Source organism: Aythya marila, assembly GCF_965140915.1.
Source record: "Aythya marila genome assembly, chromosome: Z".
Classification (NCBI taxonomy): domain Eukaryota; kingdom Metazoa; phylum Chordata; class Aves; order Anseriformes; family Anatidae; genus Aythya; species Aythya marila.
This window is the reverse complement of record NC_139080.1, coordinates 16151834-16177072: the sequence shown is the minus strand read 5'-3', so window position 1 is coordinate 16177072 and position 25239 is coordinate 16151834. Positions and strand designations below refer to the sequence as shown.

General features: G+C 37.0%; 1 protein-coding gene across 1 annotated transcript in view; it reads left to right on the top strand.

Moving 5' to 3' along the window:
* The window catches only part of HCN1 (hyperpolarization activated cyclic nucleotide gated potassium channel 1), a gene marked incomplete at its 3' end in the record, with an annotated part of 206757 nt that extends 181964 nt beyond the window's left edge, over nucleotides 1-24793 (top strand). Inside the window, exons 6-8 of the mRNA XM_082784316.1 lie at nucleotides 4958-5198; nucleotides 21949-22113; nucleotides 23982-24793. Of these exons, the coding sequence (XP_082640442.1) occupies nucleotides 4958-5198; nucleotides 21949-22113; nucleotides 23982-24793 (1218 nt within the window). The remainder of the gene's footprint in view (nucleotides 1-4957; nucleotides 5199-21948; nucleotides 22114-23981) is intronic.
* Nucleotides 24794-25239: the final 446 nt, after the last annotated feature.

The following is a 25239-nucleotide window of genomic DNA, read 5'->3' as shown; positions in this document are numbered from 1 at the left end:
TAAAATGTTCTTAAACTTTTCCTAAAGTTTTCATTTGTTATTTTCTTGGCGTGGAGAAAACATAAAAGAGAAAGCATAATTATTATTTATTCTAATAAAGATATATTGTGGAGTACAATCTCGTTCCAACTTGGCTCCACAGAAATAAATCAAAAATATGTGAAAGATTTTTATGGGAGTTTTTTTCTTTTTCTTAGTTACCTTTGTTTTAAAACACAGCACTATTTCTCTTGATGCTTTCCGAATTACATAAGACACTTTCATAATCTTTACTGTTTCTTTCTCTCCAAGATGATATTTGAAGTAATATAAAAGAATCTGAAATTACAGCACGGCCTGTGATTAAGACTCACAGAAATGTATTTTACTTGTTCTGAATGATCTCATATTTAAATAAAAGAACACTTCACAGAAAAACAAAGCACTTAAAAATGACACATTTCTTTCTTCCTCAGTAATTTTCCACCTTCTAACATCTTAAATAAGGAAAGTTGGTACTTTAGCATAAACTTTCACAGAGAACTAATCAACAAAATGAGTACATTACTAGGATGTAACAGCTGAAATTACCACAGCAGGGTGGTTTTGTAGCTATGCTGGTACCTTCATTAGGCAACTCAGACTGAGCGGATAAGCTGTCTGTATGCATGGATATATACAGATACAGATTATGTATCAAGAGAGAAATGTGTGCAGGAGATGGAGCCATAAGAGGAAGTGAGTTTCTAAAGGTGAAAATCCTGCAACAAGGAGGTGTTTTGCTGTGTGTCCCAAGAAGAAATGAAATCATTTCATATTAAGCTTGGTTGGCTCTGTTCAGAAGACCCATGTAGTCCTTAATTCTCTCCTCTGCCTATATCAGCTCATGAATCTATGAAGCTACATTACTTAACACTTTTATTCTTTCTTTTATGTATCACAGAATTACAGAATGGTTAAGGTTGGAATGGACCACTGGAGGTCCATTGACCTCACCAGTGTGCAGTACATTGGAAGGGTCATCCCTCTTGACCTGCTGCTGATACTTTGCCTAATGCAGCCAAGAATACCATTAACCTTCTTAGCAGCAAGGGCTCGCTGTTGACTTATATTCAGCTTGGTGTCCACCAGGACCCCAATTTTCTGCAGAGCCACTTTTCACCAAGGTGGTCCTCAGCATGTACTGGTGCCTTGAGCTTTTACATTAGGACAGTGAAGTCCAGGAAGAAAATATCCACTCTTTCCCTCTCATCCATCAGGCTTGTCACTTCATTATAAAAGCTTGTCAGGTTGGTGAGGTATGACTTCACTTCTTTGAACCTATGTTGACCACTTCAGATGATTTTCTTCTCCTTTATGGGCCTGGAAATGGTTTCCAGGATTAGCTGTTCCATTACCTTCCCAGAGACTGAAGTGAGGCTAAGAGTCCTGTAGTTCCCTGGGTCTTCCTTCATGACCTTTTTGAAGATATGAGTGACAGTTGCTTTCCTCCAGTCTTCAGGCACTTCTCTCGGTTACCACAGTTGAGCAAAGATTAGAGCATGGCATCTCAATCATATCTGCTAGCTCCATCAGCACTCCTGGGTGCATCCCATCAGGGCCAATGGACTTTTGAATGTCCAGTTTGCATAAGTATTCCCTGACCTAATCCTCTTCCACCAGATACATCTTTTCTGGCCTGGAATCTGGAACCTGGGATTCCTGAAGGCCAGTCTTGCTGTTAAAGACTGAGCCAAAGAATTCATTCAGTACCTCAGCCTTCCCACTGTCCCAGGTAACCTGGTCTCCTGTTTCCTTCAGGAGAGGGCCCCCATTTTCCCTAGTCTTCCTTTTGCCACTGAAGTACTTGTAGATGCCCTTTTCTCACTTTTTCAGGATTTTCAGTTTCTTCTTCAAAATCAACCTTCCTAACTCCTTTTTTTCCCCCCTTTCTTTTAGATCCTTTGTGTTTCTTCCTTTTGTTTTCCTCCTGTTCTCTCCTTCCTCACACTTTCCATCTAGTTCTGTTTCTTTCTTTCTTTCTTTCTGATAATGACAATAGTCAGACTTTTCACTCTCCCAGCCCCTTCTGTGCTTCACTACTTCCACTGTCTTCCATATCATTTCAAGTCAATTTTTGCTTTATTTAATAATTTCCTTTCTCTATCTCCCAAACATGCAAGATAGAGCTATTCTCTTTCAGAAACAGAAAACAAGTCACAAGTCTACAGAAATGTCCCTGAATAAAGCAAGAAAAGTAATAGTTATTTCCAGCTTTCTAGCATCAGCCAAAACTGCAACACAGCAGTTTCATACAGAGCATAGAATTTAGTCTGGGACTCCTCACGTGATGCCACCATACTGTGAGCACTGGGACCAGAGAATAACTTGCATTTGCCAGGGAAGCAGTAACTGCAGCTTTACTGAGAAGTGAGGTTCCTTGTTACCTACTGAGATGAAAAGAACAGGATCTTCCTTATTCCTTGGAAAGACATTCTGCTTGAATCTTTTTTTTTTCTTTTTTTTTTTTTTTCTTTTTTTTTTTTCTTCAATATTTATTATATAATACAGCCTGTACTTGAACAGGTAGTCTGGGATTACTCCTTAGGATGTAATGACTCAGCAGGATTCACTGATATTGAATGCCAGTGACATCTGTCAGGTAGTTTATATCTTGCAGTGCTGTTACTTGATATTTTCAGATTCAAACAAACAACACCTTATGTCTAATTTTCCAGGTGCTTTTACAAGCACAACTATTTTTTTTAATTACAAAATAGTTTTGTTGTTGTTATTGTTGTTGATTTTTAATCTTTGATTTTGATGTTCTTTGAGTAGATGTGATTTATGATTAGTCATGGAGCACATATGTGGTGCAGTGCTTCAAGTGTGTTAAAGCACTCATAAGAAGGGGAGCTATGGCAAACAGAGAGAGTAAAGAGAGAGGCAATACAGTGAAAAGTGAAAGGGGATTGTTGTTCTATTTCCATTGCTCATAAATAATTCTTAGATGGAATGTTCTTAGTGGAATCATATCCCCAGTGAATTCAGTTGGGGTTTAGTGATTGACTTCAAAGATGTGGCATCTTACTTTTCATTCAATCTTAAACACAGTAATTCTGGAATTAAATCTGTATGAAATGTTAATTATATAATTTGTATACGTCCTTGACACATTCCAGAAGGAAAAAATAAGAAAGTATAAAAGGAGTATTTAGTGTGTGTCTAAGTATAGAGATATAATGCTATTGAGATGGAGGTTAAAGAGAATCACTGTACTGCTCCTTGTAGTGTTCACTTGTGCTCAGATTCTTCTATTTCCAATTTGCCGTTATGTAATGACACTTTCTCATGGGATTGTCAGAAGTCTATACTAGGAATCCTAGGAATCTAGGAGTAGCATGAGGAAGTAACTTTTCCATTTTTTTGTTTGTTTGTCTGTTTGTTTGTTTTAATGAAAAGTAAGACATTGCTGGATATAACAACTTTACTTATTCCCAGTATCTGGTGAGAATTTTTGCTTCACAGTATTTTTCTAAATTCCACTGGATTTATTCTGAAAAGATGTAATTTCTTTGGTAAATGTGGTTGTTTCTTTACTCTGAGATCATACCCATGCCTCTTAATTGCCTCAGCAACCACGCAAAATGAGATCCCCACCTCCTTCCCACATGCAAGATGATTTGAAGAACCTGCTATGGTTTTGATTCTTATACTATGGAAAAAGCTGAGCTTGTTCATCTTGTCTACAAGCAGGATATCAAAGGATCAGGGTGGGAGGAAAATCTGTCTGTACTTGGGCAAGAATATCTGAGCTTGCTGCCCAGAGAGCATGCTTCCATGTGAGATCGAAGTATGAGGTAGCAGCTGCTTGGAAGACTGACAGAGCAACAAGAGTTGAATCAAGAAGAGGAGAGCACTGACAGGTCTCCTTACATCAATCATGAAGGCTTTGCTTGGTGTTAAGAAATGCTAGGGGTTCTCCATTGACATGCAATATTTAGTTTTCCAAAACAGATAGGTGACTGCGGGTCATGTGCTTATTTTATTTCTTCTCTGTGCATTTGTAGTGTCTAGGTTGCTAATTCAGTAGTTGCCTGCCTAAGCCCGTCTTCACATGTGATACTGATTAGTCCCAGTTCAATACACTGTTTAAATCTATATAACTAACCATGTTCATTTTTCTAAGACAAATAAGGCCTGCAAAAAATAGCTTGAAATTTTATGAGGAATTATCTGGGTTTTGATTTAAAGCAAGTAGGACATTTATAGCTTTTTGATACATTCTCATGTAGATGTGCTCATTGTTGGCTCTGTAAATATAAACATTCTTGGTGGGAAACAGCCCACCACAGGTGTGTAGTAGTCTTAGGAAAACAGTAGCACTTAACACATTTAAAGGGTCTGTTGTATATGCATTTTTTTTGAACAGCAGAAGTGTATGCCTCTGTATTTATAAGATGAATTAAATTATAGGGAAGAAATTTTATTATTGATTTCAGCTACCCATTCAGCTAACTGTAGTGTGCATCTATTACTACCAGTACAGTTCTTAAAATCATACAGATATTACTGGTGTAATACTGGAGAACACAGGGCTAAACTTTGGATTGCGTAAGGTTATCACTTCATAAAGTTATTTCAGCAGCTAATTTTGTTGCCAGTCTTGTGTAATTCCTGTGTAAGTTCTCTTTCAACCCTATCTTTCCCTCCTTAAAAGCCAAGGAAGATAATATGTGAAAATCACTTGAAGACAACCAACATTTATAATAAAGAGTAATACAAACTGGTACTGCACTATTGTTTCAGTCACTTTACTAGAAATAGATACAAATATAATGAAAAGATTAAAAATTAGACATAGTAAGAAAAACAGAAGTGTCCAATAAGACCATAAAAAAGTTTTTTTTAATGAAGAAAGCATAGTCTTTTTTTCAATACCCATTACGATGTATGTATTTGCTCATTGTTTTTATCATTATGTTTCCTTTCCGTTTAGGAGATCGTCAACTTCAATTGTCGGAAGCTGGTTGCTACAATGCCTCTTTTTGCAAATGCAGACCCAAATTTTGTGACTGCCATGCTAAGCAAATTGCGATTTGAGGTGTTCCAACCTGGAGATTATATTATCCGAGAAGGGGCTGTAGGTAAAAAGATGTATTTCATTCAGCATGGTGTTGCTGGCGTCATCACCAAATCCAACAAGGAGCTGAAGTTGACAGATGGCTCTTACTTTGGAGGTGAGTAGGACAAAAATTAATGATACTATCAGAGTGAATGTACTAACATCAAACATATTTCATATCAGACATATTGAGACATCAGAATAAGTCTACTGAGTATCTTTTGCCTAGACAATTCAAGTTTCAGGGAAGTGCATGCAAAGTATTCCTGAATAACACGTTCATAGTCTGTTTACTGTTACAAAGATAGCTACTGAAGATACAGAATGACCTTTCTGAATTTGAAGTGATTTTGAATGAAGAGCGCTGTTATTTAACAGACAGTATTTCAATGAAGATATAATAATTTGCATAGTAATTTTATAGATATTTAAAGGTAAAATAACAGGATTCATCTTCTTTAAAAGGGTGTAGAAAATTTTAGTAATAAATGTAAAGTATTTCTAAAAGGTAAAAATCACCGTAAGATCCAGAAAATAGACAGTGGATTAATGATCATTATTATTATGAGATTTTGCTGTCCTTCATGAATATTTCAAGCTGTTATTAGTGGTTTTTCACTGAATTTTAGCATGCAATATTGATTAGCCTTCCAGTATAAAATATGAGAAACTGGACTTCCTGTTTGACTAGATAGATGTCTAACAGATGCATATTAATAAAAAACAGACATGAATTTTAATCCAAGTTAAAATCATTTGGTAATACTAATGAAAAATAGATATTCATTTAAATGAAGGCAACTGAATATTTCTATTTGGATGAAAGCGTTTTTTTTAACATATACTAATCAATCAGGATGAAAATTTTGTTCCTTGTGGCTTTAAATTTTCTACGTATAATAAAATAGGTGTTTGTTTCTTAGAGTTGAGAAAAGGCTGGTTTCCAGAAACTGATTGAACATTTGTGCATGCCACTGCTGCCCATGACCATTACAGTTAGTTGGTTATTGTATTCATTTTCTGATGAATCCCATGAATCATCTGGGAACTGAGTCAAAAACCTTTCAGAAAATGTTGAATTGAAAGCCTAATCAGTGGCATTTAGCTGGTATACAGAAGTGGAAAGCTTAGAAAAGTGAATTGGGCTCAGTGTTTGAATTGGGCTGTAGAATTACTTAACTAATCCCATTTTAGAATAATATGCTAAAGCAACTCCTACTGATGTGGCCAGCAGGCTGTGTCACCCTGCAGTAGCCTTTGCAAGGTGATTTGTACCAGTATTTGTGGAAGCACTTCAGTAAAGCAGTTCTGTGCTTATCCCATGGGCTTAAACCATAGATGTCAAAGACAGGAGATTAAGGAGAAAGAAAAGGTAAATGCTGAGTGAGGATGAAGAAACAGAGCAACCTTGGTCTTGGTCTTCTCTATGCTTAGCAATGCCCCAGTTTATGAAAATGAGTTTGCAAGAGCCTGTGTGCTGAATCTGGCCATAATACTCCTCTGAACCAGCAGAGGATCAGAAGAGATTGCACATGGAAGTATTTTACATAACTGTCATCCTGTTGTTGCAGTGCAAATGACTCTTTAGCTCATCCTGTTCATCCTCTACCCTTCTTAGCAGGAATACAGACAAAAAATAAGCTGTTTGCACTATCCAAACACCTCAAGAACTTATTACGCTGCATACCAAAGCATAGCTAGGATGAGACAAGAGGTAAAAAAATGGGGGCAAGTGCATCTGAGCCCTAACAGCTGATGGGGCAAATGTGAAATAATAGCCACTGCTGGGTAGAGCAAGGAGACTTGAGGAGATTTGAAGAGACTCGAGGAGAGGAGACTTAAGGAGACTCGAGGAGAGGAGACTCGAGGAGAGGAGACTCAGGAGAGGAGACTTGAGGAGACTCAATGAGAGGAGACTTGAAGAGAGGAGTCTCGAGGAGACTCGAGGAGACTCAAGGAGACTCGAGGAGAGGAGACTCAAGGAGAGGAGACTCGAGGAGACTCGAGGAGAGGAGACTCGAGGAGAGGAGACTTGAGGAGAGGACACTCAGGAGAGGAGAGGAGAGGAGACTCAGGAGACTCAGGAGAGGAGACTCAGGAGAGGAGACTCAGGAGAGGAGAGGAGACTCGAGGAGACTCGAGGAGAGGAGACTCGAGGAGACTCGAGGAGACTCGAGGAGACTCGAGGAGACTCGAGGAGAGGAGACTCGAGGAGAGGAGACTCGAGGAGACTCGAGGAGACTCGAGGAGAGGAGAGGAGAGGGGAGGGGAGGGGAGGGGAGGGGAGGAGACTCAGGAGAGGAGAGGAGACTCAGGAGAGGAGACTCAGGAGAGGAGAGGAGACTCAGGAGACTCAGGAGAGGAGACTCAGGAGAGGAGAGGAGACTCAGGAGACTCAGGAGAGGAGAAGAGAGGAGACTCGAGGAGAGGAGACTCGAGGAGAGGAGACTCAAGGAGAGGAGAGGAGACTCGAGGAGAGGAGAGGAGACTCGAGGAGAGGAGACTCGAGGAGAGGAGACTCGAGGAGAGGAGACTCGAGGAGACTCGAGGAGAGGAGACTCGAGGAGACTCGAGGAGACTCGAGGAGAGGAGAGGAGAGGAGACTCGAGGAGAGGAGAGGAGAGGAGAGGAGAGGAGAGGAGAGGAGAGGAGAGGAGAGGAGAGGAGAGGAGAGGAGAGGAGAGGAGAGGAGAGGAGAGGAGAGGAGAGGAGAGGAGAGGAGAGGAGAGGAGAGGAGAGGAGAGGAGAGGAGAGGAGAGGAGAGGAGAGGAGAGGAGAGGAGAGGAGAGGAGAGGAGAGGAGAGGAGAGGAAGGGAAATAGGACCTGGGAAAGGTCTCATTTGTGATCACTTATTTTCATCGCATGTATGTACTCCAAGTGCTATTATGAGTGTGAAAGTAATGTCTGGTACTATCCCTATCCCTTGTATTTGTATCCCTGTACCCTTTCCACCACCATACTTTTGATGGTATATACCAAACATGCATAACGGAATAAGTGAGAAATACTCACCCATCTGCACTGTCAATTCTGCAGTCAACCAGTCAACATACCAACTAACAAACAAACAAACAAAAAATCATCAACAACAACAAAACATTGTCACATTATTGGAATAACAAAGTAGATAGTAAATATATTCAGAAAGAAATGTGTGGTTTGAGGTTGACTTTGTTCTTTCATGCTTTTCAGTAATGACCACTAAGGCAATGTTTTAAAGAAAGTGCCATAAATTATTTCTCGAACAGATGCAGATGAGTGGAAACGTTGCTTCATAAAGATTCAGGACAATCAATTCTATTTGCCTTTTCCTAGCATTTAATAAAAATAGTAATTTTATTTCTTGGCTGCCCTTAGAATTCCTGACCTCACATGGTGTGTTTATGTGTTTTTAGAGAAGGGAAAAAAATATGAAAACAAGGAATACATTAAAGTGATTTGCATATATTGCTCAGTTATATGTTCATTTCTATGTCAGTGAAATGATGTAACCATTAGTTACGAGTGTAGAATTTCAGGGGCTTTAGTACTGCTTTTTCACCTGGTTTAATCAAATTTTCCATGACCATATACTGTTATTCTAAATAGACTGATAGTCATTATTCCTAAATATCTGTGGATTTTCAATGTCTTCCTATGCTTTTTTTCTGTTTGTTAAAATAACTTTCTATTCTCCATTATTAGCGATAGGATTGCTGCTTCTTTCAGCAAAGCAGTAAATATGTCTTTTCTCTTTCTAAATAAAAGAGAATGGAACTTCTCCCACAGAGACTGGCATGGTTTTCATATAAGGGGAAACAAGGTTGTCCTCAATGGAAGTTATACTTGTCTCCTTCTAGCTGCTTATGGAGAATGGGATTTGACAGGAAGACATGAATGAAAATGGTCAGGAGAGAGTGGATGGTCAGGGGAGAGGGAGGTGAGCTATGTTAACAAATGGGATGAAAACACAGTGGAGGTCAGAAGAATCTGGGGAGCCAGACAGAGGTCAATAGAGAAGACTGCGTGGGTAGGAGTCAGGTAATAAGGGGTGTAGAGAAATGCAAAGAGAATACTTAGAAAATGTGAGTTTATGGCCATGGCCATGAAATTGGTAGGTAAGGGGCATAATTATGTGTGAATAAGACTGAAGTATTTTTCAGAAGCTTGACAGACAGCAGGAGGGTACTCACACCTATCCCTTTTGAACAGCAAATAGGGAAGCCTGACTACAAGTTTGCAACTAAATTCAATTTGAGATGAACACATTTGTATTCAGTCTTCCTGGAATGGATAATAATAATCAGGAAGCAGTTGAAAAAGGCAAGCAATATTATTTTGAAGATGTTGTGATAGCTACATTTTTTAAACCTTTTTTAAAAAACGTTTTTTTTTTTTTTTAATGTCTGCTTTTTAAATTTATTTGTTTTTCTCTCTTATTTAATACTTCAATATTTCAACCCTACTTATGATATAATCCCTGTAGTAAATGGTATGGAGGAAACTTATGGTTTCAGACCTACTGAACCTTTTACTCTGTGTTTTAGATGATTGTATTAAAAACTGCTCAAAGATCTTTTTGTGTTAAGAGGAGTTATGGGACAGATTGTGTATTTCTTCCTCACTAGACACATAAAAGTGCTAAAAAGTAAGGATATTTAAATGTTTACAAAGGAGGTACAAGAATACGAGTCACTTACTTATAGAGAAGTATAGTTCATCATTTATTGAGGCTTTACAGAGCAGAAATAATATTTTAATGTATCTAGTGAGCCTAATACTAATCTAATTCGCATTAAAACAATGTATATTGGTTTAAAGTGGTGTAATAGCCCTGGTACAAATGAATTCTGATTTTTGCTGGAGTAAATGATATCACAGTCACTCCATAATAAAGTTATATGTTGATGGTTTATAAAGGTCTCATGACTGATAACAACAAAGTAAGGTAAGCTAAATGTAAGTTTGTTACAGTAGAAGAGCTACTTTCCAACAGTTGACTTCCTTCTTGGTTGGTTCTGCATGTGAATCTTAGGTCTCTTTTAGCCATCACAATAAGATCTGTCTCTGACAGATCTCCTTATCTCCTGGAAGAGAAAAAAAATATATAAAAATAATAAAAAAAAAAAACAAACACAACTTTTCCTCCCTGGTATCTTGAGACCCTTCACCTCCCTGCATATCCCTAGCCCCAGCCTAGGGGCATGGAGTCTTCTGGTGTTCACTGACAGTCTGGTATGGACTGTAAGCTTCTGTGTGGGAAGCAAAGACAAAAAGGAACATGGGAAGCAAAGACAAAAAGGAACATTTTGCCATTTTATAATTCAGACTATTCCCCCTCCAAACACATAAAGGTTAAAGTTGTCCCGCAGCTACTGCAAAGCATGTTGTTAAGCAGGAATTTCAAGATGTCCCATTCCCCTCCTGATGCGCACCCCAATGTAATCAGAGCAGATACTCTGGGTGTGCTGTCCTGATCCCCCTAAGCATGTGCTGAACCTCATTTTGCTTAAATGGTGTGCTAGATTGGGACTGACATGCCTACAAAGAGTAAAAAATAGGAATAAATCCAACACTACCCAACTACTGATACTCAGCAGAACTATCTGAAAGAGGATTTCTGGGAACATGTTCAGAACTCTGCTGTTACTTAATTTGCTTGCTTGCTGGTGGATAGAGAACTGATTACTCACTGTGGTCCCATCCTGCTCTTGCTGAAGTCACTGGTAACACTCTGCTCAACCTCAAAGGACAAAAGATAAGCCTTGTGTTCCTGCTATCTTTTTTTCCTCCATCTGTTTTCCCACCTGTGTTTATACAGGCTTTCCTTCATTCAGCAACCCAGACGTATGCTCCAGGAAATTATAAACCCATTTTTCTGTTTTTAACAGATACTGCATTAAAGCTTAAGGAATGTTGATATTGCTAGGGAAATCCAAACTGAGTCTGTAGGATGTGTATGTATATATTTATGAATTAAATCAGTTTGGGCATCCCCATGGAGGTTTTTACTGTGTTTGCAGTTGGAAGGAGTTTCCTAATTCCAGTACGCAGGTGTGCAATAATTCATGCTACCCAATCTGGGACGTGTCTGTTCTGTTGTCATTCCCTCTCCACACTGTTTTTTCTGCTTTGCTTTATTTTGTTTTATCCATCGCTGAGGATCCCAGTGGTTTTATACCACTTAGAGTCATCAATAAGTCAATTTGTAGACTAGAACTCATATTGCTTTAAAAGATTTTTCTTTTCTATGAGCTTCCAGATATATTGAACATGATGAAGTACACAAGATTTTCTAAAACTGCATTTATGATACATGTTGATTTATGATATCTTATACATGTATGTAAGTTGTTGTGTGTGAATTTCAATATATAATGATCTACCTCTTGCAATGTAATAAGAGACAAATACATGTTTTATTTTATTTATTCAATGTCAGGTATAAATAACTGCCAGATAGCAGTAATTTTAGCAAAAATTACATATAAAGCAGATTTTCATCCTCATCTTCACAGAATTTGGAGACATCTTCAGGCATTGTTTTTATGTTTGTTTGTTTTTAGTTTTATAACACTCATATTTCCATGTAGTTCATGGCATACTTTATATTTTTTAAATATTTTATTTGCTTAAGTTGTTTAATACCATTTTAACAATTGTCCTTCCACAGTTTAAATTGTAATCAATAGTATCTTGCATTTGCTTCAGCTACCAGAATTCCAATTAGACAGAACTACTTTGACCTACCTTTTATTTATGGACCTTTTCCCCATTTCAGAACAGTTACTGTCAGTATATTTTAGACCAGTGCAGTGGAAAATAATACCATGGGAAATGTTGAGTCACTTTAGATTATATTTTGCCACTTTCTTTCTGGGTACACTCTAGGTACCTCCTTTTGATAGGCTACCTTGGATTTGCAGAATAAAATTAATTATGAATAGAGAAAATGTTGTTAAAGTGCCTGACTGCTCACTGCTTTATATATTTTAATTTATAACAGGACAATATGATATGATACAGTTTTACATTTTGCAAAAATACTGCATATGGCTACTCATTATTCAAGGTAATGGTGAATTTAGTCCCAGTATTCATACGCCAATCTAGCACTGCACCAAAATACATAATGAATTATAAGTAGCCTCCCTGAGGTGCAATTATTCATATTCTTAATGGCAAGTACACAATTAAATGCTTGAAGGGAGCAGGATCTCCAGATCTCCATACCAACTCATTCATAAAACACTTCTCAGGTGAACAATATAGACCATTTTTCTAACAGCACTGCTTGCAAGAGACCATGAAAATTAAATGTCCTTTTTGGCAATGACTAGTCTGCCACTTTGAGGATGTGTTCCTCATGGTGTAACATAACTCCTTGCGCTACATTATGTTGTTCTTTTGACGCTGCATTTTATGTAGAAAATGCTATGCAGACAGAAGAGCTTCATGCTATTTGGACAGAATATTATTTTTAAGTGTATGGGACTTTTTAAAGAAGTTAGAAAGAAAATGAGTTACTCTGAAGCCCTGTAAAGTACAATCAGATTTGGTTTTAGGATTTTTATTAATTATCAGTAACTAAGATGTATATTTAACAATATCATTAGTAATAATGCTAATAATAATCCCCACTATCTAAACAACATAGTCTTGAACCCAAATGATAGTTCTAATTCTTCAAATTCATTAAAACAGTGTAACTAATTTTTAATTTTTAACCATTCTATTATCCTATTTTGTTCTGATTTAAATCATTCTATAATTCTATGATAATTCTTAATTTAGTCCTTATAAGCAAGAGAACTAGTGCACCCAAAATGTCACATCAGCATGCCTTGCAAATCTGAGGTGACAAACAAATCACAGAATCACAGAATTTTCTAGGTTGGAAGAGACCTCAAGGTCATCGAGTCCAACCTCCAACCTAACGCTAACAGCCCTCCACTAAACCATATCCCTAAGCTCTACATCTAAACGTCTTTTGAAGACTTCCAAGGATGGTGACTCCACCACTTCCCTGGGCAGCCTGTTCCAATGCCTCACAACCCTTTCAGTGAAGAAGTTCTTCCTAACATCTAGCCTAAAACTCCCCTGGCTCAACTTAAACCCATTCCCCCTCGTCCTGTCACCAGGCACGTGGGAGAACAGATCAACCCCCACCTCGCTACAGCCTCCCTTGAGGTACCTAAAAAGAGCGATAAGGTCGCCCCTGAGCCTCCTCTTCTCCAGGCTGAACAAGCCCAGCTCCCTCAGCCGCTCCTCGTAGGACTTGTTCTCCAGGCCCCTCACCAGCTTCGTCGCCCTTCTCTGCACCCGCTCAAGCACCTCGATGTCCTTCTTGTAGCGAGGGGCCCAAAACTGAACACAAATAAACCAGATGATAATTTTGCAAGTACTTCACAGTAGAATTTAACTCAAATATTTGAGTGTAGGTTAAATATTTAATCTAAATATTTAATTCAGAACTGATAGACTCTGATCATTTATTTAACAATTTAATAGGAAAAGAAAAAAAAAAGTACAATATTTTTACATTCCACTTAAGTTCAATTTGAACTGCTTAATTTGCAACTGTTATTGTTTGCTCAAGATGTCAAGAAGATAACACTGAATACAAAAGGATTTATTTATTTATTTATTTATTTTAAGAGGGAACAGGCTTCCATCCAAACAACAGTCATTTCTGGACTTTGAGCTAGCCAGTATGAAAATTAAATTTGGACTTAGGCACATTATCTTGATATTGATTTATTTGTTTTCACATTAAAAATAAAATGAATATCAGCCAAATTATGAGCTTTTAAAAGATGATTACTAGCATATCACAGTCTCTCTTGATATAAAAACCAGTTTGCTAAAGTACAGTAGGAATATGTGGATATTCTATTATGAATAACATTGAAGACAAAGTAAAGGCTTGCATTTCCATTTTATGTAAGAATCCTAAGCTTCTTTTCTATCAAACAGCTTTCTGAGAAGACTTTGAGTTAAGAAGAGAAAATAGACAGGATGTGAAAAATCAGAGGTTGGACTCGATGATCTTGAGGTCTCTTCCAACCTAGAAATTCTGTGTGTGTGTGAAATGCTGCCTGAGTTTGCTTTATTCAGGAACCTCAGCCACAGCTATTTGCAGTAATTTCAGATAGAAAAATAAATAAATAAAAAAAAGGTCAGGGTGGGACATAAAATAGCTGTCCAGGCATATAATATGCCACTTTTTTATGAAAGCTGTTATATTCTAACCCTGTATATTTGGTTGTCCTTTTTGATGTAAAAGCAATTATGACTAACAACCTTTCTGAAAAGAATTAAATTGTTCTGCCAATCTATATTAAGCATATAACATTGAAATTGGCTTAATAGTATCAGTATTTATGTTACAGAAAGTATGAGGACTTAAAAAAATCTGCTTGTATACCAGTCTTTTTAAAAATTAGAAAAGTAATGATAAGAAATAATAATAAGAAGAAATAATAAGATGCCTGCTCTGAATAAGTCACAAAAGATCCAAATTAATAGCATATTATCACACTGCTTTTCTCAGAACTGTTTTAAAGTAGTATATTAAGACTTATTCAAGGAAATGGACTGAGATAGAGCAAGAGTTGTTTGAAGAAAAAGATTTCTCAGAGGTAGAGAGCATAAAAAACAATTTCAAGCTTGTTGACAAACCTTAAATAAATGTGAAAGCTCACTCGCTTAGCAATTAGCAAAAATCTGTTTCAAAGTTTTGAAGATTGTACTTCAGAAGTTCACAATTTGAGTCTTGCTGGTTATGGTACTTTTTCTATATATTTTTTGGTCATTAAATTAAATTAAAAATTAAATAAGTTAAATAATGAACATAATGAGAATTCATGTGTCAAGGTCTCCAGAGACAGACACTTCAAACTGGAAACAGGGAATAGAAATGTGGAAAAAAAATACTTTGGTTTCTCCTTCCTTTCTCTCCTTTCCTTCTTTCTCTCCTTCCTTTCTTTCTTTCTTTCTTTCTTTCTTTCTTCCTTCCTTCCTTCCTTCCTTCCTTCCTTCCTTCCTTCCTTCCTTCCTTCCTTCCTTCCTTCCTTCCTTCCTTCCTTCCTTTCTTCCTTTCTTTCTCTCTTTCTTTCTCTTTCTTTCTTTCTTTCTTTCTTTCTTTCTTTCTTTCTTTCTTTCTTTCTTTCTTTCTTTCTTTCTTTCTTTCTTTCTTTCTTTCTTTCTTTCTTTCTTTCTTTCTTTCTTTCTTTCTTTCTTTCTTTCTTTCTCTCTTTCTTTCTTTCTTTCTTTCTCTCTTTCTTTCTCTCTTTCTTTCTTTCTTTCCTTTCTCTCTTTCTCTCTTTCTCTCTTTCTCTCTTTCTCTCTTTCTCTCTTTCCCTCTCCCTTTCTCCCTTTCTCCCTTTCTCCCTTCCTCCCTTCCTCTTCCTCTTCCTCTTCCTCTTCCTCTTCCTCTTCCTCTTCCTCTTCCTCTTCCTCTTCCTCTTCCTCTTCCTCTTCCTCTTCCTCTTCCTCTTCCTCTTCCTCTTCCTCTTCCTTTTTGTCTGCGCCATCTCTTGTTGCTCTTGTAATGACAAGGGCCTTACAATTTCAGAAGAACCCTCTCTCTGTTTGATGAGCTCTTCTATTTGAAGGCAGCTGTATGGATGAAGGCAACTGTATGGACAACCACCCATGACAGATTTAAAATCAGGAGTTCATATGTGTCTGCCATTGCTCACTGTGGCAAAAACTCAAACTGTCATGGGTGCAAGCCCCTATTTACTGTAAAGAAGGTGGGAAAAGTTTTTGTATACAGTTGAGATTACATACCCATACTCTCTTTGACAGTTGAGATTACATACCCATACTCTCTTTGACAGTTGAGATTACATACCCAATTGTAAAAGGCAGTAATTGTCTCCATTTTCTTTCCTTCTGAAGTTCTATCCTTTGCTGCATTAATTTTCCTGTTGAGCACTGACAATATTTTATTTTATTTTTTCAAACATAGGACAAAATGTGTTTAGCTCAGTGTTACCTGAGCCTTTGCACTTCCATTCACTCCACAGATTTGGGTTGGGGTGAAATTACTCACTCTGCCCCCTCCTTTCTCTCCCTGCAGTCTTGACTATTATGAATGTAAATACTGTTTTTCCACACAATTGTAAAATAAAATCTACATAGCTATCTGGCATACCACTTAATCATTATTTTGAAGATAATAATTATAATCATTTTAATTGGTGCAATCTATAGTCTGACTAATCGTGAGACCTGGTGTTAGTCATTTTAGTGTCTTTAACAAAAAGCATCATCTCCCTGGGTTGTCCGCTTTGTGCACTAGTGACTACAGAATGAGAGAGACGAAAAAAAAGAAAATAAAAAAAAGACTAGAAAATATTAAGATAGATGTATTTGATATTTTATAGGATTTTAAAAAGAAAAACGGAACAGACATATAGAAATGCATGTTAAAGCAATCTCATATTTATGATACCAAACATTTTTCCTTGTTTTTCTGTATTGGAGACACTCAAATCAACACAGAAATGGAAAATTGTTCAGTTTCTTAAGGGTGTGGTATCTTAATTTTTTGTTTGTTTGTTTGCTTGTTTGTTTTTTAATTTGCTTTACATTTAAATGCCCCTTTGCTAAAGAAAAGGTGTCATTCATTACCTGTTTTGAAGTAGAAAGCAGCATGCCCCAGGCTGAAGGTTGCAGACCCTAGCTGTGACTAGTGCACCAAGATGCCCACTGGCTAGTTTCTGGTCAGAAGACAACTTCAGTCTTGAGAGAAATCAAGAACTGTTTGTCTTAGCACCATGACAGAGTTGCTGTTATGAAGAGTTGGATTAGAAAGGGAGAATAACCTAAACTTTGTTGTTCTTGAGAATGTGTTTCAAAGACTTCACACAATTAAAAAAGATTACAAGACTAGCTATAAAAAGGCATGAAAATACAGGTGGATGGAAAGAGCTGTCACACATCTAAATTCTGTCTGTAACAGTTTAGTAACTCATTATTCTCCATAAAATAAAAAATATTATAATCTGCTGTCCATTCTCAGAAAGTATTCCCAAATAAGCTTGACTGACTGACCCAAACATTTGAATACCTTTCATTTTCTACCTTTCTTCTGCTGCTGAAAGTTGCCAGATGGTCTGAATAGCTGCTTTCCCATTTGCACAGCAATGTATATGCCCACTACATGATGAAACACGTTTCCTGCTGAGGAACAGAAGCAATAGTCAGCTGTCCTCAGCTGGAAGGACACTTCATCAAATCCTGTAATGTTGAATCTGACAGATGAGGGGAAACCTGTTATAATTGTGGAAAGGGCAAAGCTGTTAATAAACTTCTGTAGTTCACAAATGCATAGAAATTGCTAATTATTTTTACTTTATTATAATATGAAGATAAATATATGGCTAATATACTAGTTATAGAAGTTGCTCATTACTACAAAATTTAAGTATTATATTTGGAGTAAAATTGATGTGCAAAATGAAATGGCAGTTAAAGGATAATTTTCACACTGTCAGCTAATCTGTATTGATTCTCAGAGAGAAAGAAAAGAGTTTTCATAGGTCTGTATAAATTGTAAAAAGGAAATTATTGGATGGGTTCATAGACCCATCCAACAAAGAATAGGAAGGATGTGAAATCACAATTACTGCTAGAGTTGAACTGCTCCCACAGTCTGTTATTTGCTTGAAGAAAAAAATCCCACAGCAAAACAGGGGAGGGGTGAAATTAGCACCTATAGTGGTATATTGATATAGTCTGAAAGAGCTGTGAACATGATCACAGTGAGTGCCAAAACGGTGGCTCTTAAGAAAGGTTTACTAATCCTAATTATTTAAGAACAATCTTACTGGATGAGTCACTCACCCTAACTCATTCAGCGTTTCCCAAAATCAGTCTGTAGTAACGTCTTTTGGGTGTCTTTTGGGTCCTGTACAAAAGTATTTTGTTACATTAATGGAAATATAAAATACTGGATACATGTGCCCTATTTTGTTACATTTTAATTAAATATGGAGTGTAAGAACAAGCAAATGTTTTTATCATTGTTCAGTGTTTTGAAATAGTAATTTTTCATTAGTATAGTGATTGACATTTGTTTTAGACTGTTCTAGGGAGCTGTTGTCCAAAGAGACTATTTTTTTTTTAAAGTATATAAAATAAATAAATAAATAAATGAAGTTTTACTAAAAGTAAAGCTTCAATTAAATTTGAATTACAGGTTAAATATACCTAATATATAACTATTTGTTGAAATTGAATACATTCTTATGTTTGGAAAGGAAAGATAGAAGTATTTAACACTTTCAAAGTGACAGCATGAAGGCAATGCAGCATGCCAACTGCAGATGCAAATATGAGTGAGTAATATGGTGCAGCAGCTTTCTTTTTATGCTAATAAAGAACTTTGTCCAAACCATTTGAAAATAGTGTGTGCCCTTTGTGTTCTACTGCACACTCCTGTGCTATTGTTTTATTGTATTAAATAGACCATTTAATGAACTAAACATCAAGAAGAGGATGATTGCTGAGGGCACCTGGTGCACTGATGTCATTAAGACACATTTTTAATAAATCATGGATATTTTCATTACATTGTTCTGTTAAAGTCTCCTGTTTATGAATTCATTAAGAAAGAAAAAAAAAGTTTCTTATTTCTTATTCATTTAAAAACACACAAGTGTTTCACAGGAGCAAATTTTTACATTGTGTTCCTGCTCTCCACTCCAAATAAATGAGATTTCATATTTTAATTGTTATATTATGCTATGGAATTTGTTCCAGAAAAATAGCGAATAGATTAAATGAACTCAAATACAGGACACATACAATTAACATACACATTAGTCTTGTGGCCAGAGTGCAAATGATGCGATCGATATGTATATCAAAGCAATACAGATGATATATCATTGACTATAAAACAACTCAAATCAGTCAGGAAATATTGTTGGAAATGCATTCTGTCCATCACATGAAGGTTGAACTACAGTTCTGTAGTTCATCTTTTGAATGAGACTGCTCAGCTTAAGCTGAGGACATGAAGCTTTTCCTGTTTCATGGAGCAGCCAGCCTCCATAATGACACTCCTTGATCCCTTCCAGACTCCAGGACATTTCTACTATCTTTTCTTTCATGTTGTATCTAACTAGATGATTTTATTATTGATATGAATAGCCTTCCAAAGAGATGTTCTTCAGCCAGAAGTTGTGGGTTGACACAGGATTTGCAGAATAAGATATACATCTTTTTTATTTTATTTATTTTATTTTTTTTGACATAGTTTACATAGTGATTCTTTCCAGTCTTCTTGCTTGGCAAGAATAACACGAGGAAAGAAGGGCAATAAAAAATAAAAAAAAAAGTATTTAGAATGAAGAATGAAAACGTATTTATTTATTACAATAACATACATGAATTCCATTGCTCCATTGTCCCGTGACAAAATCTAACATTGTTTTTTTATGGCGTCTTCCCATCATTCTTGTTGAAGTAATCTAAAATACAGTGTTCTCTCAATAAAGATGAAAGTATTATTTTTACACTCTTCAGAATACTTAGTATTCACAGTCAGTGTTTGCTTTGTTTGGGGTGTATGATGTTTCATAGGCTCAAGTATTTTTCTTTGTTAAATACGGTGGAAGATATCTCATTATGCCTTTAGTATTGTTTGAAGCTATTTTAAGTGAAGAAAGCAGAAAATCAAGAGGTAATCACAAATCACACATTTTCCAGACAATTAAGTTATTTATAAATTCAACCATATATTGAAAAACTTCTGTGTAACATCTCAAGTGTATCTTAAGAAATGGAGTGGGTATTCACTGCAGTTAACTACTCCCTTTGGGCAAAGTGTCCTTCTCGCTCTTGTAACTATGATGCAGTGAGTGCAATCAAAGGAGAAGGGGTCAGGATGTGTTAGGGGATGGAAGAAGAAAGGACTGACTTCTGTTTGCTCTTTACAACAGATCATCATTTTTCTTGGGTAACAGGTCTTCTGCGGGACATTAGGTCAAGACTTTTACAATAGACATTAGTCTATAAATTCTTCCCAAAGGGTGTAAGTACATTCTATGCTAGTACTGGATACACATTAATATTCTTTGATTTATCCACTGTTATTTAAGCATCTTAGCCCCTAAGCCTTCAGTTAGGTAACATGTGGAAATTCTTCAACAAGAAGTATCAGACCAAAAAACATCAGGGTTCTTTAAAATGAATTAAAAAAAAATGAATAAAAAAAAGTGTTTTGTTAAAGACACACAGCAAAATAAATAACTACACTAGCACTTTGCACATTTGAAGTAATGCTGCAGAATTTCTTATTTCATATAATGAAAAATATTTTTATTTCCACACTTCATTGAGAATGATAGTTTGTTCTTAATACACAAGCATGGCAGGAAACAGTTTCTTGACCCACTTCCAGTATTTAAATATTAACAGATATGCTCAATATCTGCTCTATATGCTCTATAACTCAATGCTCTTAACTGCTAGAACTGGGTAGGGAAATTATCTCCCACCCTGCCTGAGCCCTAGAATTCAGAACATTTCTACATGTTTTTTCATTCCCAAACTTGAAGATGGGATAAAATCAAACACTACTTCTTGCAATTGACATTTTCATGACAATTTGTACTGTACATTGCAGTTTGTACTGCAATGAGAATTAACTGGAATGCTTGAGTAAAACATCAGTTGTGATCTAAAGGAAAACACGTTTTAGGGAATAAGGGTGGATAGACAATTTGAAAGAGGTTTCCAAATCATTTCTAATTTCAAAGTCTCATGCAAACAACCTCACTTTTAGTTGAACATAAAGAATATTTCAAACTGAACCCATTGTATTTTATACTGTGTTAAATGTTCTTTTATTTTAGGTAAATCTCCTGTAACCTTTGCTAATGTAGATCTTCACTGAAAACAGGAGTGGATTCAAGGAAAAGAATGATCACATATGTATTTTAGAAGTGAGATATCTTCAATACCTTGAGTTTGACATCTTTGCAAACATATGAGGTCTTACATAACATGTCTGAATACCAGAGACTTCTACTGGGAAACATAGTTGCATTAGATGGATTTATGCATCTCTCTAATATGTTTTTCTGTTACAATCCTCTGACACTGCCTTAGGCCTTTATCCAGAAAACCTTTTCCTGTGGGTTCAAGAATAAACAGTTGCAAGCTGAACTGTTTTTTGGGACCCTGCATGTAGATTCAGTCCCCTGTCTTCCAGAACGATGAATTCCTGTTGGAGATACTCTCAAAGCAAGCCTGCTAGATTAATGAAGTGGAGTAAAGGAAGGTTAAAAGGGATCTGCTGTTCAGCCAAATAAGAAAAAAAAAAAAAAAAAAAAAAAAGTCTAAAATCCTAATTTTAATATCCCATGACATAAAACCAAACAGAAAGCATTTTCACATTTGAAACATTTTTATTAAAGCACTTCTTACATTCAGATATCATGTATTAAAACAGCTTAGAAAATCTGCTGAATGATTAAAGGAATTGATTCTCTCTGTCAGCTGAATATTTCAAAAATAATAATAAAAAAATCAATAGAATCACTTGTGTTAATTGAGTCAGCAAGCTATGTTTGACAGCTGATGGATCATTTTTTACAATTAAAGTGATTTTTTTTTAAAGGCCCAATAAAATCAGAACATAGACTGAGAAAACATATAAGCAGGGCTTTTAAGGGAATTAGTTATTTTTTTCATAGTAGCAGAGATAGAATCAAACACCTTCAGAACTGCCCATGCAACCTTGTGCAAATAGCAAGAGAAAAATTGCCAGAGTACTTGTTAGCATTGAGTCACTTCCTAGCTGTTAAGTTTCTCATGGTTCACTAAATCTTTGTTTCCTATGTGCAACAAATGTTTCTCTCCCCAGAGATTTGCCTTTTGACCAAGGGCCGTCGAACTGCCAGTGTACGAGCAGACACGTATTGTCGCCTCTACTCCCTCTCAGTGGACAACTTCAATGAGGTTCTGGAAGAGTACCCCATGATGAGAAGAGCCTTTGAAACAGTGGCAATTGATAGACTCGACAGAATAGGTATTATCATTTTTTCCATATTTGAAATTCATAAAATCTTTCTACCTTTCTACCTCTTCTTTTCCTAGATAGGATAGCTGAAGGATAATGTGCCAAGATTCAACCTTTCTTAAAAAATTCATTTCTGTTACATTGAAGTAAATGCTCTATTGATCTATAAATAAGATGTGATCAGATAAGAAATTCTGAAAGTTCATTTTTAAGTAATAGAAAACTTTGAATTTTAGAGAGCTCTCAGTCTTCTATGAGGATTATTCTGTATAGTTCAATTGTCATTAGCATTATTTATTAATCCTGTATATTTATTTTTCTGACCTCAGCAATTCATGGGATTTATGCAGTTTAGGGAGCAGTAGATGACATATTCCTATATAAACAGTTTAGAGATGGCATCTATAGTGCTGAGAAGAGCTGAAGTCTCTGAGCACTCTCAAAACCTGTGTTTGTTGAAGTGAGCTAATCCTTTGCAGCAGGACTCTCATTTTCCTCACAACATGGGTTCTGGTAGCATTGATGGCTGCACACTGGAGTTACTCAGATCAGCTTGTAATGAGAAAAGCAGGCCAAGGATAGCTTAGTGAAATGTGGAATTATGTGGCAGATCATCAAAACAGTGTTGCTATTGTGCAACCAGCCCTTCTGGACCTCTCTAATAAAATATATTAGATAAAAATATATGGCCTTAGGTAGAAAGAAATGCATTCTGATCATCATTATCAACACTGCTTTTAAAATGCAGATATTCAAATAAAATCTTTTATCCTCAATGTTGTTTCCTCAACCTCACAAGAAAATTCTAGTGTAAGATTTTATCCACATCATTCTTTTTCAATACAGATACGTCTGCATTGTCATTGTGCTATCTATTCTTAGCTGAAAATGTGATTTGGAAGAAAACATATTTGTGTTTTCTTTAATGTAGCAAGAGTACAAAAATGAAATACATATATATAGTTTTCCAATATTGAATAGATCTATTTTATTATTTTGTAATTTATGAGTATTCAGTGCATTTATTTGTCTTATTAAGACTTTAAAAACTCATAAAATTTGTCTTCCAATGCTTTCTGGAAATGTAGTCCAACTCTTAAGTGATATGTGCTGCAATAATACTAGTAGTAAAGTGCAGTGTGCTCAGATCACTACTAATCCAGTATGAAGTGCTGTGTTTACAATACAAAATCTACACAGAACAAAAGATAAAATGTGAATTGTCTTATCTAAAAAACAAAACAAAACAAAACAAACAAACAAACAAACAAAAACAGCTCGGTGCCATTGTATTCCTATGACATAAAATAGCATCTGCGTCTTGCAGACACTAAAAGCATCAAAAAAGCATCAAGGAAATGTCAGGACACAGAAAAGACACAATATGCAACAGGCTTTATTGTGTAAGCAAGTTTCACATTAGCAATGAGATCATATTAGTTCACAAGCATTGAAAACATGATTTCTTGTAAACTAGTGGTCACTGGTTACTAATGGCTAGTAATTAGTTCCAAGGAATGTACTAAATGGAAGATGTATTTATAACTTACATAACAGTTTAGTGGAAATTAGGACAGCTTTGCAGAAAGAAGAATGTTATTTGTGCAGAGCCTGATGGCCTTTTCAACCCTGTTGTTTGGTAAATTACCATGGTTACATATTCAGAATAATTGCAATAATGGAAATGCACTGCAAGTGAAGGAGCACGGAAAGTTCAGGTGTCTCTGAACATGATGGCACTACTAAAGCTTGCAGTTCTGGTGTAGAGAGGGGGAACCATATCTGGGTGAAGGCGATGCTCGTATGAGCCTCAGGAAAAGAGCTGAAATGTAAAGTAAGTATGTCAGGCTGGCTAAGTCTTCTGCTTGTCTGTGCAGGGAAGAAGAACTCCATCCTTCTCCAGAAGTTCCAGAAGGACCTCAATACAGGGGTTTTCAACAACCAGGAGAATGAGATCTTGAAGCAGATTGTCAAGCACGACAGGGAGATGGTGCAGACCATCGCCCCAGTGAGCTTGCAGCAGATGCCTGTGCTGAACTCCAGCACCTCTGCCACCTCCTCATCACGCGTCAGGACACAGTCCCCTCCTGTTTACACCGCTGGCAGCCTGTCCCATGGAAACCTGCACTCCCCCTCACCCAGCACACAGACACCCCAGCAAGCTGTCATCCTTTCTCCCTGTTCCTACACCACTGCTGTCTGCAGCCCGCCTGTACAGAGTCCCCTGGCCGGCCGAACTTTCCAGTACGCCTCACCGACAGCCTCACAGCTCTCCCTCATGCAGCAGCAGCCACAGGCACCCCAGCCACCGCCAGGTGCTGCTCCCAAGAACGAGGTTCACAAGAGCACCCAGGCCCTCCACAACACCAACCTGAGCCGGGAGGTGCGACCCCTCTCCGCATCGCAGCCCTCCTTGCCCCACGAGATCTCCACACTGATCGCGAGGCCTCACCCCACTGTGGGGGAGTCCCTGGCCTCCCTCCCGCAGCCTGCCCCTGGAGCCAGTGTGCCACCGGCCAGCCGGGCCACTGTTCCCCAGCGGGTCTCACTCTTCCGACAGATGTCCTCGGGAGCCATCCCCCCAAACCGGGGGGCAGTGCCGCCCACAGCACCCCTGCAAAGGGATTCTTCTGCAGTCTTAAGCACAGAGTCGGAGGGAGACAAACCACGGTTCGCGTCAAACTTATGATCCCTGGTGACTACGAGAAAACAGACTTGCAGCAAACTGAGAGCCGTCCCAGGAACTGTTTTAGCCTGTTTCCTCGTGTATCCTAGCAGTCTACTTCTGAGAAAAAATACTTTAGACAGCTTTGCCCTACATAACGAATGTAAAAATTATGTATGTATATATATATATATATTTTATATATATATATATATATATATATCAAAAAAGGGATTGAGAAAACTTGTTTGAATTCGTGTCTTCCTTTCTTGCAACCATTAAAGAAGTCTAATTCTTCTGTAATGTCATTTATTTATAATATGTTGACTTTAAAACCAGTCTAACAGCTTTCTTTGTTCACCAGGTTTCCCATTTTCGTGGGAAAATTGTCAACATAGTAACAAATTTCAAACAAGTATAAAACAAATAACCAACCTACCTAAAACATAGCACTAAGTAGTATTCTGAAA